The sequence below is a fragment of the Hemitrygon akajei genome, chromosome 16, assembly GCF_048418815.1.
Source record: "Hemitrygon akajei chromosome 16, sHemAka1.3, whole genome shotgun sequence".
In the NCBI taxonomy this organism is placed as follows: Eukaryota; Metazoa; Chordata; class Chondrichthyes; order Myliobatiformes; family Dasyatidae; genus Hemitrygon; species Hemitrygon akajei.
Window position 1 is genome coordinate 68188504 of NC_133139.1, and position 17577 is coordinate 68206080.

General features: G+C 38.3%; 1 protein-coding gene across 7 annotated transcripts in view; it reads left to right on the forward strand.

Annotated features, from left to right (window-relative positions):
• Positions 1-17577, forward strand: part of brd4 (bromodomain containing 4) — a 182513-nt gene that overhangs the window by 111256 nt on the left and 53680 nt on the right. For 6 of the 7 annotated variants that reach the window (XM_073069094.1, XM_073069093.1, XM_073069090.1 and 3 more), the window contains 3 exons: positions 2226-2437; positions 5347-5633; positions 12575-12694. In XM_073069094.1, coding sequence (XP_072925195.1) covers positions 2226-2437; positions 5347-5633; positions 12575-12694 — 619 coding nt within the window. The remainder of the gene's footprint in view (positions 1-2225; positions 2438-5346; positions 5634-12574; positions 12695-17577) is intronic. The other variant, XM_073069095.1, reaches the window with a different exon arrangement.

Genomic DNA, 17577 nt, shown 5'->3' on the forward strand with positions numbered 1-17577 from the left:
AGTCGCAAGACATTGGAATTTTGCTGTGTGGGTGTTGCTTTTGTCACTTGTGTTCCCACTTGTCCAGGCATTTCATTGTTATGTCATGGTAGCTGTGGTTTTGTATATTTAGTTCCGAATATGCTCTACTTTAGTCGACCATTTAAATATACCCAGCCTTCTCTGTTTTTCCCCTCAGAAGATCCAGTACAATGCTTTCCTAATGATCTTCTAAACCAGTATATGAATTTTCAGTGATTTTTCTACATTTCCTCTGAGCGTCAACATCTTTGAACTTTTCCATCCACCATATTCTCTGCCTTTCATTCTGCTTATTCATGTTCCTTCAAGGCACTTCTGCATCATCTTCACAGCTCATAATGCCACATATCCTATACTATTGTCAGCAAACCTGGAAATGTTGCATGATCCTTTTAGCTAATAGATTATATACAGTTAGGATTCCAGCATCAATCCTTTAGCATCTCTCTTGTAGCCTTCCAGATAATTTAAGTTTTCTTTGTATTAGCAAATCTCTACCTGTGATGGTATATTAACACTAATGCAATGTGTTCTGAATTTTAATCTTGTGCAGTACTCTATCAAACATTTTCTGAAAATCCTTTATCAATCTTATATCAACCACATCCCTAATCAATTCTGCTGATCATAAGTGTGAAAGATTTAACATAAGAACATAAGAAATAAGAGCAGGAGTAGGCCATCCGGCCCATTGAGCCTGTCCCGCCATTTAATAAGATCACGGCTGATCTGTCTGTAAACTCAGCTCCATCTACCTGCCTTTTCCCCATAACCCTTAATACTCTTAATATGTAAAAACCTACCTAACTGTAAATTTATTTAGCGAGGAAGCCTCAACTGCTTCTCTGGGCAGAGAATTCCACAGATTAACCACTCTCTGGGGAAAACAGTTTCTCCTCATCTCCGTCCTAAATCTTCTCCCCTGAATCTTGAGGCAAAGTCCCCTAGTTCTAGTCTAACCTACCAATGGAAACAACTTTCCTACTATCTTATCTATCCCTTTCAAACTTCTGTATGTTTCTATAAGATCCCCTCTCATTCTTCTGAACTCCAGAGAGCATAGTCCCAGGCGACTCAATCTCTCCTCATAGGTTAACCCCTTCATCACAGAAATCAACCTGGTGAACCTCCTCTGCACTGCCTCCAAAGCCAGTATGTTCTTCCTCAAGGATGGAGACCAGAACTACACACAGTACTCCAGATGCGGCCTCACCAGTACCCTGTATAGTTGTAGCATGACCTCTCTGCTCTTGAATTCAATTCCTCTAGCAATGAAGGCCAACATTCCGTTGGCCTTCTTAATAACCTATTGTCCCTGCAAGCCAACTTTTTGTGATACATGAACAAGCACTCCCAAGTCCCTCTTTACAACAGCATGCTGCAATCTTTCACCACTTAAATAATAATCTGCTCTTCTATTATTCCTTCCAAAGTGGATGATCTCACATTTACCAACATTGTATTCCATCTGCCAGACCTTGGCCCACTCATTTAACCTATCTATATCCCTCTGCAGACTCTCTACATCCTTTGTATAATTTGCTTTTTCACTCAGTTAGTGTCATCAGCAAATTTTGCTACGCTACACTCAGTCCCCTCTTCCAAATCATCTTTGTAAATGGTAAACAGCTGCGGGCCCAGCACCGACCCCTGCGGCACCATACTCACCACTGACTGCCAACTAGAGAAACACCAATTTATATGAACTCTTTGCCTTCTGTTGGTTAACCATATTTCTCTGATAAATTCATGTTCTTTCTAAGAGCCTTATTTGACACTTACTTAAGAATAGATTCCAGCAGATTATTTCTTTTTGCCCATATAAGTAATCAGGCCAAGTTTTTTTTTAATCTCACAAATAGTTATGGTTTGGTCTGCGTTGTTGAGGGAGTAATAGAAGGAAATTGAATTGTAGACGTGAAAAGTATTTGTGTGAACATCTCAGTTTTCAAGGCTATGGGGAGGGAGTGAGTTTGGGACTACCTGGATTAATTTTGTGGAGCCAAGACAAAATTGATAGACCAAAGGCAGGCCTCCTATGCTGTAACCATCCCGTGATCTTGGGTAATTGTGAACACTACATTCTATAGTAACCAGTCCTCTGCATTGCATTAAATCTATCAAATGCATGCAAAATGTTCTTGCGTTCAAAATTTGTTGAAGTAAATTGCAATTAAATTTGAACATTATTTTGTGTCGTACAGTTGAAAGCGGTACATGAGCAGCTGGCTGCCCTTTCCCAACCACAACTGTCAAAACCAAAGAAGAAAGAGAAGGACAAGAAGGAAGAGAAGAAGAAAGAGAAGGAAAAAGAAAGGGAAAGGCATAAAAAGAAAGATGATTTGGAGGAAAAGAAGAAAAGCAAACCTAAGGAGCAACAGCCAAAAAAATCAAAGAAGAACAATGCAAATACCAGGTAATTTTTTTTAACGCTGGTGTGAAAGTTATTCATGTGTCAGTTTAATCTCAGTCATGGTTAAATCATGCTGTCAGTTTTTCTATCTTCAATTTCCTGAAATTGGAGTTCCTATTCTAGTGCTTATAATGAATAACCATGTAACTGTAAATATTAAGAGATACCTACTCAGTATCTGAAGTTCTCTCTTTCTTATGTTGGTCAGAGATTTGCTTAGAATGGCGCTCAGAGTAGATGTTTTATTTCCACAATTGCCTTTCATACCTGTTGGCCGAAGATCATTGTTTGTCAAGCTCCGCAAGTGTGGAGTCCTGACGAAGGGTCTCGGACCGAAACGTTGACAGTGCTTCTCCTTATAGATGCTGCCTGGCCTGCTGTGTTCCACCAGCATTTTGTGTGTGTTGTTTGAATTTCCAGCATCTGCAGATTTCCTCGTGTTTGCTTCGCAAGTGTGGTGCTTCATTTGGGGAATAAAAGTCTGTATTTATTCTATTTGTAATCTCAAGTTTTAATTCAATATTAGAAGCTCTCAGAAGAAATGTGGCAGAGGTCTGAAGTGAATATTTTACACCAGCATTCACCAAAGAGAAGGACATTGAAAATAATGAGTTTATGCAGGGGTACTGTGATAGATTGGATCATGTTGGTGTTAAGAAGGAGGAAGAGACAAGGATGGACAAGTACCTAGAGCCAAATAAGGTCTATCAAAGGGTGCAGTGGGAAGCAAGGGAGAACATTGCTGGGGCCCTGACAGCTTTTTGCATCTTTGTTAGCCACCAGGAGGTACAAGGAGACTGGAGGATGCTAATGTGTATTTAAGAAGGGCAATAGGGAAAGCCAGGTAGCTACGGGTTGACAAGTCTTTTATCCATATAGGACAATTTTTGGAGAAAATTCTGAAGTTTTTTTTAAAAGTAGGGGGGAGGGAGCGGTCAGGCATAGTCATCATGGTCATGGTGGAGTCCTGTCTCACTTGATTTGAATTATTTTTAAGGAGGTAGCTGATGTTTGATGTAGGTGGGGCAGTAGATGTTGCTTGTATGGACTTCAAGATGTTAGACATGGTCTTACATGGTAGGATGATGCAGGGGGTTAAGGCACATGAGTTCCAAGGCAAACTAGCTCATTGTATCCCACATGAGCTGAGTAATGGTCAACAGAGGATAATGGCGGAGGAATGTTCTTATTGTAAGTCTGTTTACTTCAGGGATCTCTACTGAGATCTTTGGGAAATATAACTGGCTTAGATGTGACCATAGGAGGTATGATTATTAAGTTTGCTGATGTCACTAAAATTGGTGGTGGCCTGGATAGTAAAGAAAGTTGAGGATATGGAGCACATGGAAAGTGGGTGGAGTATTGGCAGATGGAATTTGATCCCAAGAAGTGGGGGGGGGGGGGGTGGACGACCTTAGGGTTGTCTAGTTAAGGTAGGACTTGTACAGTAAACATTAGGGTACTAAGAATTGAGACCTTTGGTTTCAAGGTCTTTACCCTGAATGTGGCAGCATATGGTAATGAAGAAAGATATATAGCACACTTCATGATAGTAAAAGAGATATTACATTGCAATTTTACAAAACACCAGTTGGCCACTATTGGAGTATTGTGTGCAGTCCTGGTAACCACACTACAGGTGGGATGTATTTGTGCTAGAGAGAAGTGCTTAGGAGATTCAGCAAGGTGCTTCCTGAATTGGAGGATGTTAGTTGTGGTGAGAGGTTTGATACACTTGTTCTTTTTTTTTAGTGTGAAGGAAGCTGAAAGTGACATGAATGAAATTATCAGAGGCATAGTTAGGGGCATTGATGGGAATAATTTTCCTGCATGGTAGTAGTATCAAAATCAAGATGGCTTAGGTTTGAGCTGAGTGGATAGTTCTAAAAGGATCCAAGAAGAAAGTTTTTAAACACAGTAGTTGATATCAAAATAGACCTGGAGATAGTGTTATAATCAGATGCAATCACTGTTTAGTCAGACACTAAAATAAGAAAGGCATGGAAGTTTACAGCCCTAATGCAGACAATTTGGATTAGTGTAGATGGGTGGGAAGTCAGACACTAAAATAAGAAAGGCATGGAAGTTTACAGCCCTAATGCAGACAATTTGGATTAGTGTAGATGGGTGGGAAGTCAGACACTAAAATAAGAAAGGCATGGAAGTTTACAGCCCTAATGCAGACAATTTGGATTAGTGTAGATGGGTGGGAAGGTTCTTAATGGATGTGTCCATTAGGAAGGGCCCATTACCCGTGGAAGGTATGATTCCATGATCTTCTGGTGAAAAGCAAATGAAATGAAATTTTACAGTACTACTTTAAAAATAAATTGTTTGATGTTCCATTATCTTCCAAGCCTGGGGTTTCATCTCCAGTTGAGGTGACAGTCTCAGTGTGTAGTTGGTGTTTTTCTCTGTGAGTGTTCAGGTTTATAAAGGCCCCTATTCGCTTGCCTCAGTTCACAGATGGGATCTATTTTGACATGTTTGTTTACTCTGTAAGAGCCAAAGAAACATGAGCCAATAGAATTCAAAGGTCAACTGAAGGAGCAGCCAGTCAGGTTTGAGGCAAGTGAATGGGGAGCCTATATAAACGTGAGTACTCTCAGAGAGAAACTCCCAACAAATGAGCACTAAGGAAGTCACCTTGACTAGTGATGAAAGGTCTGCAAGCTAATTGCCAGGCATGGCATCTGCCTCAACCTGAGCTATGAATATTCAGCAGGATCCTAAATAAATTACTTGTAGGTGTTTTACATCCTCCATGGCAAATATATTTGGAAAAATGGTTTAAATTCTGAATTGTTCTGATGCAGTTATAGATACAATTCTCTTGTAGACAATTCTCTGTTTCTTTGAACTAGTAAGCATTCCTCTTCACTGAAGCTTAATTCCTATCACTCTTTCTTCAGGAATATGAAGAACAATAAACCTGGACCCACTTATGACTCTGAAGAAGAAGATAAATGCAAGCCAATGACCTATGAGGAAAAGAGACAGCTGAGTTTGGATATAAACAAACTTCCTGGTGATAAATTGGGAAGAGTAGTTCACATCATTCAGTCCCGCGAACCCTCACTGAGAAACTCAAACCCTGATGAGATTGAAATAGACTTTGAAACGTTAAAGCCCTCCACATTGCGAGAGCTAGAACGATATGTTACATCGTGTTTACGGAAAAAAGCGAGGAAACCTCAAGGTGAGAGTTATCCCTTGCATAGAAGAGAGAGCTAATTGAATTTTTAGACCAGTTTTTACAGATTTTGAATTTTGTGTGCAAATTTACAAAAGCTATTCCTGAAATCGGTAATCCTCCTTTACTGAAATTATTCTCCACCATCATTCCCTACACTATTTCTTGTTTGTTGGACCCTTATGGGACTTCTTTTCCCTCTAGACTTTTCCTTGTATTACCTCTGAAAACCAGCTGCTGGGCGATGTATAAGATACGTGGAGTGACTGTTTCTTTCCTAAGTCCTAAGCTGGATCCGGCCAACATTGCTGGTGTTCTGTGCAATATCAACACACTATTATTGCCAGAGACTGGTTTGTTGAAGCAATTTTCAATTTTAGGGAACAGAAACAATCACACATGCTGAAACCCCGAAATTTAATCGAAAATGTTGGACTTGCATCTGAGAGAAAACAATGTTTTGTTCATTGATTGTCACCTTAAACAAAGCTTAAGAGACATCTTGGAAGCAAACACAATGGGTGCAGTACTTACTGGAATGTCCTTCCTTGCAATTTCATCCCCTTGCTCTAATACTTGTAATTCAACAAATGAAATTTACTTCTGCCTTGCTTCATGGTGGATAATTCAAATCCCTTTAGATTGTTGTCTTGTCAGTTCTCCTTTATTCAAAAAAATACTCCATTCCCAATGAGATCACTTTTTATTTAATATGAAGTATAAGAAACATGACTACATGTATGCTGTAACTTTTTAACTGTCCATTCCCTTTTTTCCATTAACTTTTGAGGCATCATCCCTTGCCAGAATGACCATTCTTCCATGATGAAGCAGCCAGTAAGTCTTTATTGATGAGCTGTGGGGTGTTGCAGAAATGCCTTTTTTCTTTTACTGGCTTACAATCACATTTTTCTAGCAGTTTGGGTTTGATAGTAAGCAGAAATAGGAATGTAGTGTGATACTTTTCCCTCCCCAAGAGTCAGCTTGATTACATTAGTGCACAGAAATAAATGAATGTTGGTTAACACTGGTATTTCCTCATTTCTGTTTGGCAAGACGAGTGAATTGTAATTAAGAACTTTGTTTTTATTTTTATTTAGAGATCCAGCAGATTCTTCCGACCCAACAACCCACCTACTTAACTCTAGACTAATCACAGGACACTTTACAATGACCAGTGACAACTTACTGTGCCATAGAGTTGAAAATGCTGAATAAGTCAGCTTTTTTTTTGGTGTTTTGTTTCCCATATTCATCCCCTTTCTGCTTTCTAGAAACTGAAGTACGGAGAGGAATTACACTGCAGAGGAAAATTCTGGTAAACTGATACTTTGGCTGGTTTTCCTCAGACTGGATATTAAAATTTAACTAAATATTTATTCCCACCATACATCAAAGGACTATTTTTGTTTTATTAATTATTGTTTCTGATTTAAATGATCAATAATGATACAGTATATAAATTCCTAAAGTTGGTAACAGTGAGACCATTGTGTCAAGATTATAAAATGTGGGAATGATCTGACAGTTAAAAATGAAACTGTTTAGAAGGTTACTGCCATTCAGTTCTAGTTGCTGTTTTATGGGCTTAATATGTGCAGGTGTTCATCTTTTTAAATAGAATTTAAAATGTTTTTAAATTCCCCGCCCGTACTAGGCATCCCCATCCCCACAATTTTGGAGTGAAGTTTTTCCCTCATTTTCCCCTGTGATCTCTCTTGCTAATTAAAGCCTATGGCTGGGGTCATCATTTTCAGTAAGATTCAATGGCAAACACAGACAAATCATTTAGGAGTAAGACAAGTATCTGGATAGTTTCTTCTTGGATAGGTGCACTGAATCTGTTTATTCGTTGCAGCTCTGCGGAACTGGTTAGACCAATACTTAAGTATTGTGTTCAGTTCTGGCCGCCTCATAGGAAGGATGTGAAAGGTTTAAAGATGAGGCAGAGATTTATCAGGATGCTGCTTGGATTAGAGAACACATCTTATGAGGAAAGTTTTATTGAGCTACAGCGTTTTTCTTTGGAATGAAGGAGGATGAGAGGCGACTTAAGAGAAGCGTATATGATTACATGAGGCATAATTAGAGTGGGCAGTCAGTACCTTTCCCAGGACAACAATGGCTAATACCAGAGGATGTCCTTTTAAAGTGAGTGGGGAATGTTTAGGGGAAATGTCAGTGTAGTGTTTTGTTTTACACAATAATAAATGCTTTGAGAGCACTGTTGAGGTGGTGGTAGAGGCATTTATTAGGGGCATTTATTACAGGCACATGGATGAAAGAGGAATTGATGGAGGGCTCTAGGCTGTATAGGAGAAAAGAGTTTGACTAATTTTGCATTAGTTTAGAAGGTTGGCATAACATCTTCAGCCGAAGGGCCTGTTCTGTTCTATGTAGCGTGCCATAATAGCGTAGCGGTTAGTGCATTGCTTTTTACAGCTAGGGGCATTCCAGAGTTCAAATCTGGTCCCATTCTGTCTTCCCCATGGAATACATGGGCTTTTTCCCAGTGCTCTGGTTTCCTCTCATAGTCCAATGGCATACCAGCTAGGTTAGTTGCTCATTGTAAATTGTCCTGTGATTGAGTTAGGGTTAATTGGAGATGTGGGCTTGCTGGGTGACCTGGTTCAAAGGGCTGTTAGGGCCTACTCCACACCACATTGCCAAATAAATAAAGAATAAGTAAATGTCATGAAATGGAGTTGTACAACTGCAGCAAAACACAGTATGACTGCTAGGGTTGGTATTTCATAGGGTTAAGTGTGCAAAAATGAAGTTATAGTAATCTTGATGGGAATTATAAATAAAATGGAAAGAAAACATCACTCCAGGATCAACCCTCGGGCTGGTAGGAGCTTCATCTCCAGAAATTCAATGAAATTAATAGCTAGAATCACACAACTCAGGGAAAATCAGGTGGCAATTGTAAGTTTTAAAGATGGATAAATTTATCAGTGTTAGTCTTGTTAAAATATGTGTGAATTCCAATCTTGTTTGAAAGCGGAGCACTACAAAGCATCACATTGAAAGTCTAATTAAATGTGCTTGTGAAGAAGATCCCTTGACAGTTACCATAGGCAAATTTACCAGAATAATAGAGTGTATCATAACATGCACATAGTTTTCCTTTTTTTTTATTTTCATAGGAATAGGAGTTTCTGTATAAGGTGAAAATGGAATTGAACGGACTTGTACTCAGTGCAGATCCAGTTAGTCACTTTTGACCCTTGCTGTCAGGCAGAAATGTTTATGGTGCTTAACCATTCATTTTGTTGGGAATCTGGGATAACCTAATGATCAAAAGTTTAGTGACACATCAGTCACAAGTAATCAAGATGGAATTTGTGATTTTGCAGAATACTGCAAACATAAAATTGGACACCAACTAGTTTCCATGGAGCTCACAGTTGCAACCTGGTCTGCGGTTTAGCGACTTTTATGAGTTACGATATGAGGTGATGAGTTTTGTTGCAGTATGTTACTGGTATCTTCAGGTCCATATGTTTCATAGAGAGGAAAAATTATGACCATCAAAAGTGAGTTAGAAACTGGAAACAAGATACAATTAACAAATTTTCAAATCTGTTGATGTTATTAGAGTATAAACTGTATATTAAAACCACTTTAGTTTTGCAAGCCACATTTCATTTTATTTTTATTTTTGATTCACTTTTGAAATATGCTGGACGCACTCAGCAGTAAATTTAAAGGTTTACAGATTTTGAACTACTGTTTACTGCTTTATTTTTGGTGCTTGTCAAATGGAAGCTCTTCGTTAGGAAAAGCAGACCTCTTGTTTGTGTTGGGAACCCTGGGCCAATATCAGACCATCCTAATTGATAGCATAGCCAGAAATGCAGACAATGTTTCCTAACTCATGGATAACTCCAGGGGATTCAGATGCTTCTGGCTGAGTTTATCAATGCATTCATTAAGAATACCAATGCTATATTGTAAACCGTTTTGCAGGGGATTTTTGGAATTGACACAGTATGACTTCATTTTGCCTCACATAATCTTATAATCCCATCAGACCAAAATAAATTGAATCCGGGTATATTTTTCTCCGCTCATTCCCCTCTGGTTAAATAAATATCCTTGGGCTTTTTATTTGAAGATTATTATTAGTGATACTTGTATGTCATGATATAATGAACTTCACGATGGGGATAATCTTTACAAGATTACCTATACAAAAGTACCTGTGATGCAGTAAAATGTCCAGACACTTGAGAACAATGTTGGTGTCCTTTTGACAATGACACAGGCTTTATCAATGTCAGTGACTAAACTTTGGTCTAAGAGAGGACAGAATTTCAAGAGAATTATAGATCATGTTGGCAAGATGGTTAGTGATTAAATTAGTGTGTGAGAAATCAGAATTGGGGGAGTAGAAGGTCTTGAGAACTTCTTGGGCTGATAGGCTGGAGATTGAACCACAGAGTTAAGGACTTTTGAGATTAAGGATTTGCTGCTAAACCTGCAGTATATGTTATATATGATTATCAGCAATGAGTTAAGTTGTACTTCTGTTAGGGGGAAGTAGGAAAATAGCATGTTATAAGAGACTTCAGAGATGCAGAACATCTAGGTGATCTAGTGTATGATTTGAAAAAAGCTAATATTCAAATACTTTAAGTATTTGAGAAAGCCAGTACTACAAATGTTGGAGAGAACAATTATAGAGGGCATTGGTCACACCACATCTGGAACTCTATAGCATAAATATACTGATAAAAGGAAAGTTGTTAATATGTTGGAAGCTGTTCCGATTTATAAGGCAAATGACTAAACTGAGGCTAGATTGGTTTTGCATGTATGTGGTAGAGTTTACATAGACTGAGAGTAAAGTTGACTGAAACTTAAGATCCTGGGGATTCCTGATAGCATGGTAGAACATGCTTCTCATGAGATACTTAAATACTGTGTTTCTGAGAGTAGACATTTCATTAAAAAAAATCTTACTTCAATTTGGGTGCAGTTGAAAAGACTTCAAGTCTTGTCTAGAAACCACAATGTGATCCTCTAGTTAAGCCATGGCAATTGAACATTTAATGTATTAGGAACATACATGGAAAAAGGCAACCCTAACCATTTATACAGAGTTTTTGTGGTCTTATCATGGAGTTGTGAAGAAACTGGTATGTGACACTATCCGAAATATGACAAAATCCTTAGAATTGTGGAATTAAAATTGCTTCATTTAAACAAAATTGCATTTTATTCTTCCACCCCCTGGAAAAATATACCATGTACTCCATTACCTAATGAGCTAAGCTGCAATTTGAATAGTATGTAGCTTTTTTCTACTAGAAGACAGAAGTTAGTAGAGCTCTAGAAAGTCATTCCTCATCAGAAATTCTTGAAGCCTTGCTGGAGTTTCATTTCTATATTCCAAATGCCAGGACCATTCCATTATACATTAAAATGTCTTGTCCATAAAAATACTTAAAGAATTTAGAGCAACTTTGACCAGTTGCGTTGTAATTCGGTGCTTCCTGCGCAAATGATGTCACCTCGAGACTGTGCGACAGCTATCTGAATTTGCATATTCTTGGTAGCTAACATCTGTAAGCATGTATTTATTCCAGATCCTGTTACAGTATTTTCTCACTAACCAGTTTTTGAACAGTTAACATGGAAGATATTTTTTGTTCATTTTAAATGAGATTGTATTCTTACTAAGAGAATTGATATTTAGAAAATTCCCGTACAATGTTTGGGGAGAGGATTTTACTATACATGGTAGAATAGATAATTTGCCTCAATGCATTTTATTGATAATTTGATTAGTAGTTGCAAGTGAGATAAATAAACATTTAATCCAAGTTACTATAAGAACATATGTGAAAAATTAGTAATTTTGGTGTAGTTTGATAACATGATGTGGTTTCCATTGTGCTCTATGAAGGGGTTCTTCGGCCCTAATCTGGGAGGTATGTTCTACATTCTTTATTGGAAGGTATTTGTAAAATTTCATTTTTGTAACAATCATCTTTTTTTTACTTTGAATGTATGATCATTGTTAAATGATCTGCACTGTTACAGCTTCATTGGATTTGTGAATGGGCATGCACAGGTTGGGTATTGACATCTTTGGGGCTGCTTAACCTAGAGGTCAGAGCAACAGCTGGTTTTCAGAGGTACACTATTTCCTTTTTTTATTTTTGAACTAAATTTGACTTCTCCAGTGAAATTGACTTTGAATTTGGCAAAATAAGAAGAATTTCAGTAGTGATGTCATGATACTGAAGTAAAATTTTGAGGATGGGGGATAAGCACATTGATGGAAAGAAATATTAAATGTGATTTTTCAGGTCATATAACTCATTCTGCTAACCATGCCACTGTGTAGAAATACTTGAACATTTCCAAAGATGCCAAAGAATTCTGTAGCTGTCATTGGCAGTTTATGGTTTTTGATCCCTTAAAAAAGTTGCTTATGGTATGAGTGAAAGTAGCTAAAAGTGAAATTTAACTTGGTCAAAATGTTTTTTTATTATTCTCACGATTCTTGAATAATAAGTTTTGAAGTTGACCTCTTTGTAAGCAGTGACCATGGATCATTCCCCACATTCCCCTTCTCTCTATCCTTATTTTTGTGCAGCTCTTTACAACACAGCTGAGATTGGTATATACTCAGCAATGATTTGAAACCTGTATTCTATTTATTTGATATCAGCAATTTTAAAAATATGATGCAATGTTTCATTAAGACAAAATTATCATGACCTCACTACGTGCTTCCAAGCATTTGCTAAAGTGTCTCTAGATCATTGGCCTTTTAAGTTGCAAACAATGAATAGATCCTTTTTTTTCCCTTTAGCTGCTTTTCCTTCCTTCAATTTGCATCTGATCCCATGTGCCAAATTAGATTTATTTTATTCACTGTGTAATGGTACCAAAATGTTGGTCCAAATCTTGTTGTGTGATGCTGTTTGCAGTGAAAAAGGTCCCAGGGAAATCGAACGATGAGCTCCAGCTAGACTCGAAGAGTGAGCTGGAAACCAGGTTACATGACGTTAGCGGCCAGCTGAGCTCTGGGAAGAAACCAGGCAGAAAAGGTTGGTGTAGTGCAACCTTGTGAAGTAGATCCTTGGGTAAAATAGGTCGGAGCCAAGGTTAAATTTATTTTTGCATATGTGTAATAGCTTTACTTTTGTGGTGCACATACCTCTCAAGCTGCAATGTGATTGGCAGAATTATGGTTCGTGCTTGTGGAAGAGTGCGGCTTTCGGTAGTATTAGTAAATTGATTTGGTTGCATTTGGCTGCTATTTCAACAAGTGTGCGGCTTTATATTGGGTCACAGTGATTTTTAAAATCATACAGTTGAGAGGTATGGTGGTAATTTCATCAGTATTTGACTATTGGATTGAAACAGGGTTTTAATAGTGGGTGTACACTACAGGTAATCATTCACGTTGCAATTATAGGTAGAGGATAAGACATAATTTTCTGAAATTTGTTACGAATAGCAATATCTACTTTATCCTGTGTTTTGCCTACAATGAGCAGTCAATATTGTTTTATTTTCAGAAAATTATTTTTTGCAGTTGATGTAGCATTATAAACTGGTTCCTGAAACCTTTTCTGCTAATGGAAAATTGTTTGTACACAAATATTTAAAATTGGAAAGGAGTAATGCACTGGTAAAAATGAGACCATATCCTTTAAAGCTTCAGATCAGAGCAATGGGGTTAATATTTTCTCCAGGGAATCTCCCAGTGTTGAATACCTGAACCCAAGATGACTTTGCAGATTCAGTATTATAATGGGATATCAAAAACACTGGTTTCTCTACACATGGCAGCCATCAATTTAATAAAGCAAACTAGTTTCTTTCCTCCACCACTTGGCCCAGGAAAGAAATTTTCCTGTACAGTGCATTGTTTATCTTTACCTAAACAATATATATCTGAATTAAGGGAAACGTCAATAGGTGAAGGCTTTATTCTCTAGAGCATAGGAGAATGAGGGGAGATTTGATAGAGGCATATAAAATTGAGTTGTATTGATAAGGAAATTGCAAAGCTTTTTCAGCTGAGGTTGGGGTAGACTAGAACTAGAGATTAAGGGTGAAAGGTAAATGTTTAAGGAGCAGAAGGGGAATTTCTTCATTCATAAGGTGAAATGAGCTGGTAGCAGAGGTTGGTGTGGGTATGATTTCAACATTTAAAAGAAATTTAGTGGGGGGTTGGAGGGCTAAGTTCTGGATGCATGTCAATGGGACTATATAAGATAATAGTTCGGCATGGACTAGATGGGTTGAAAGCCTGTTTCTGTGCAGTTACATTATAGACAATAGGTGCAGAAGTAGACCATTCGGCCCTTCGAGCCTGCACCACCATTTTGAGATCATGGCTGATCATCTACTATCAATACCCGGTTCCTGCCTTGTCCCCATATCCCTTGATTCCCCTATCCATAAGATACCTATCTAGCTCCTATAATACTGATACATCTGACTTTAAAGATTCAAAGGTTGAATTTAATGTCAGAGAAATGTATACAATATACATCCTGAAATGCTTTTTCTTCACAAACATCCATGAAAACAGGGAAGTACCCCAAAGAATGAACGACAGTTAAAAGTGAGAACCCCAAAGTCCCCCCAGCTCCCCCTCCCGCGCGTAAGCAACGATCCCCCTCCCCCACCAGCAAAAAGGAGCACATCGTAACGTACTGAGCCCAACCGTGTGCTAAGCAATAGCAAAGACACAGACCAAAGTTACCCCAAAGGCCTCGCATTTCATCTGACACTCGACAAACCAAAGGTTCTCTCTCTCCCTGGCAAGGGAGAGGGAGGTGCCCCCCATTTATCTTCTCCTCAGATTTCAGGGTGAATTTGATCATATTATGATCACTTGGCCCCTAAGCGTTTTCCTTGAGAAGCAATACAACTCTTCCAACAGGCTTTAGGTGCCTTGAAGCATTTGTCACTTCATGCAGTGCCTCCTTGTACTGCAAATTGATACCCATTGCAGGTCTGTGCTTGTTTCTATAGCAGTGGCCTAGATTAATTCTTGAGATGGGCGCAGGTTGCTCTATTAGTAGAGAGTAAGCAGACTTGATCTATACTATGAAGGTGATCCCATTGAAGCACCGATCATGCTATTTAAAGTTGATAGGTTGATATTTCTATAGCCACAATCTCAAAATAAGACTCTTGGTTCTGAATTGAATTAAATTTCTCCACTAAGTTGGTAATTCTTTATCCAAAGTATGAATGTTAAGGATATCAAAGGAAACAAGTGAAATGAGGTTTATACAGCAAAGTGACACCTAAGTGAAAGATCAGCTACTCTTGATTAGGGAGCAGGTGTATGGTAGCATAGCGGTTAGCACGATGTTATTACAGCCTGTGGCATCAGTTCAGTCCTGGCATCCTTTAAGGAGTTTGTACATCCTCCCTGTGGAATACATGGGTTTCCTTCATGTGCTCCAGTTTCCTCCCATAGTCCAAAGACATATTGGTTAGTAAGTTAATTGGGCATTGCAAATTGTCCCAAGATTAGGCTAGGGTTAAATCAAGGGTTGCTGATGGTACAGCTCAAGAGGTCAGAGGGACCTGTTCTGCATTTTATCTCTCAATAAAATGAGGGATGGGATAGCTTGATCTTATATTCTTTGTCAGTGTCTGCAATCTTTGTGATAGAAACTGGATTTTGCCTCATCTTTTGATGTTGATTAAATTAGCATTTAATTGTGAAGGATCCGACTCCAGTGTCCCAAAAGATTGGATTTTTCACTCAATGCAAGTGGCTGGTAACAAGCTGCTGAAAGTCTGACTCTTCTCATTGTTCCCAGTTATCACTGCTTTACAGAGACGCTTAACTTTTGAAGGTTGAAGTTTATCTCTTTTAGATAAGAGTGTAGAGTTAAAGCAAGATTTGGACATTCTGCATAATTTAAAGGATATGATACAGAGTCTTTTTTTGATAGAATTTGAGATCTTGCAAGCAGTTTCTTGAGAAACAGGCTTGTCCTCAAACCTGCACTTCTACAAAATAGTTTGTCATTTTTGGAATTAAGTTGAGAGTGAGATGTTGACTAATTTAGAATTGAGGTTTTGTAGCACATGCCTCATTTTGCTGCACTTTTAGTATTGATTAACTTGAGATATTTTTACAAGTTTTAAATGCTTGGATCTAGTACAAAGACAAAGATTTTATTTATAAGCTCTTTCTGTTTCCAGAAATGTTATAAACCTTACTGAATTTTCCCACAACTGCCAATGCTCCTTTTCCACTAACCATGAGCACACTAAAATAAATTGTACTTTGAAAGCTTAGGCTTATTTGGAAGTGTTGTGGACCAGAAATCAAATCCCCACTCCCCAATCATGAGTTATAATTTTAATCATAAGAGCGATGGAGGACAATAAATGAGGCCATTGGGAGGTAACAGCATCAAAGTACATTCTCTTCTCTTCCTTTGTGGACAGACAACAAGTAAGTGCTAAAGATGAAACTAACTCTTTTGCCATTGTTTAGTCAAGAGTGCTAAACAGATAATTTATCTCGGCCTCCTAAATTCTCACCATCATAGAAGCCAGTGTTCAACCTACTTGATCATGTGATATTATAAAGTTGTTGAAAGCTCTGGCAATCATAAAGGCTGTGGGTTTAGAAATCACTGTAGAATTATGCTTTCAGCCAAGCCGTTCCAGTATCATTACAATACTGACATCTGCCTGATTGTTTGGAAAGATGATCAGGTATGTCCTGTTTATTAAAATTTTAAAATCTTGCATATATAGTACTATACAAAAGTCCTGGTCACGTGTATAAAAAAAATGTTCTGTAAAGTGAAGATACTTTCAAAAATAAAGTTTCTAAATATCAAACTACTTACTAAAAATCAGTAATAAAAGCTAACTTAAATCAATACTTAGTGTGAAAATTACTTCAATTTTCTTAAGTACATTGTCTTGCAGCTTTATAAGAAAATCAGTTGGTTGGTTGTTCCAAGCATCTTGGAGAACTTGCTACAGTTCTTCAGACTTCGGCTGTCTTGTTTGCTTATGTCTCTCCAGGTAATCCCGGACAGTCTTGATGATGTTGAAATCGGGGCTCTGTGGAGGGTGTATCATCTTTTGCAGGATGACTTTTTCCTTTTCACTGAAAATAGTTCTTTATGACTTTGGCAGTGTGTTTGGGGTGATTGTCCTGCTGCAGTCTGATAATAAGGCTGATAATATGCCACCTTGATGGTATTGCGTGTACTTATGCTTGTACTTCTCAGCATTGAGGATTGCATTAATTCTGACCTGTCACAAACTCCATTTGCAGAAATGCAGCCCCAAACCTGCAAGGAACCTCAGATGCTTCACTGCTGGTTACAGACACTTATCCACATAGCTCTCTCCAGCTCTTCCACAGAAAAACTGCCTCTGATTTGAGCCAAAAATTTCAAATTTTGACTTATCAGTCCAGAGCACTTGTTGCCATTGTTCAGCACCCCAGTCTGTATGTTTTTGTGTGTAGGTAAATCTCTTGGTGCTCTTTCCACTTCAAAGGAATGGCTGTTTGACAGGAACTCTTCCATCAAGACCATTTCTGACAAGACTCTTCTGGACTATAGAGGTGTGTACTTTGATTCCAGTGGTTTCTGTGAGTTCAGAACTGATGGATGGGCTGAACTACTTCTGACTTAGAAGGGACGTCAATTTGATGCATCGCTCATGTGCTGTACTCAGTTTCTGTGGCTGATCACTATGCTTCTGGTCCTCAACTTGCCTGTTTCTTAAGTGCTTCTTCAGAAAACCTTGTACAACACATCTTGAAACTCCTGTTGCAAAATTTTTGCCTGGGAGAGGACCTTGCTGATGCACATTGACCACCTTGTGTTTTGTTTCTATGCTCACTCTTGCCTTGGTGTAAGAGGTGATGATTTGAAGGTTAAACAGTCACACCTGGCACACCCTCATCTTTTAGTTTGGTTGG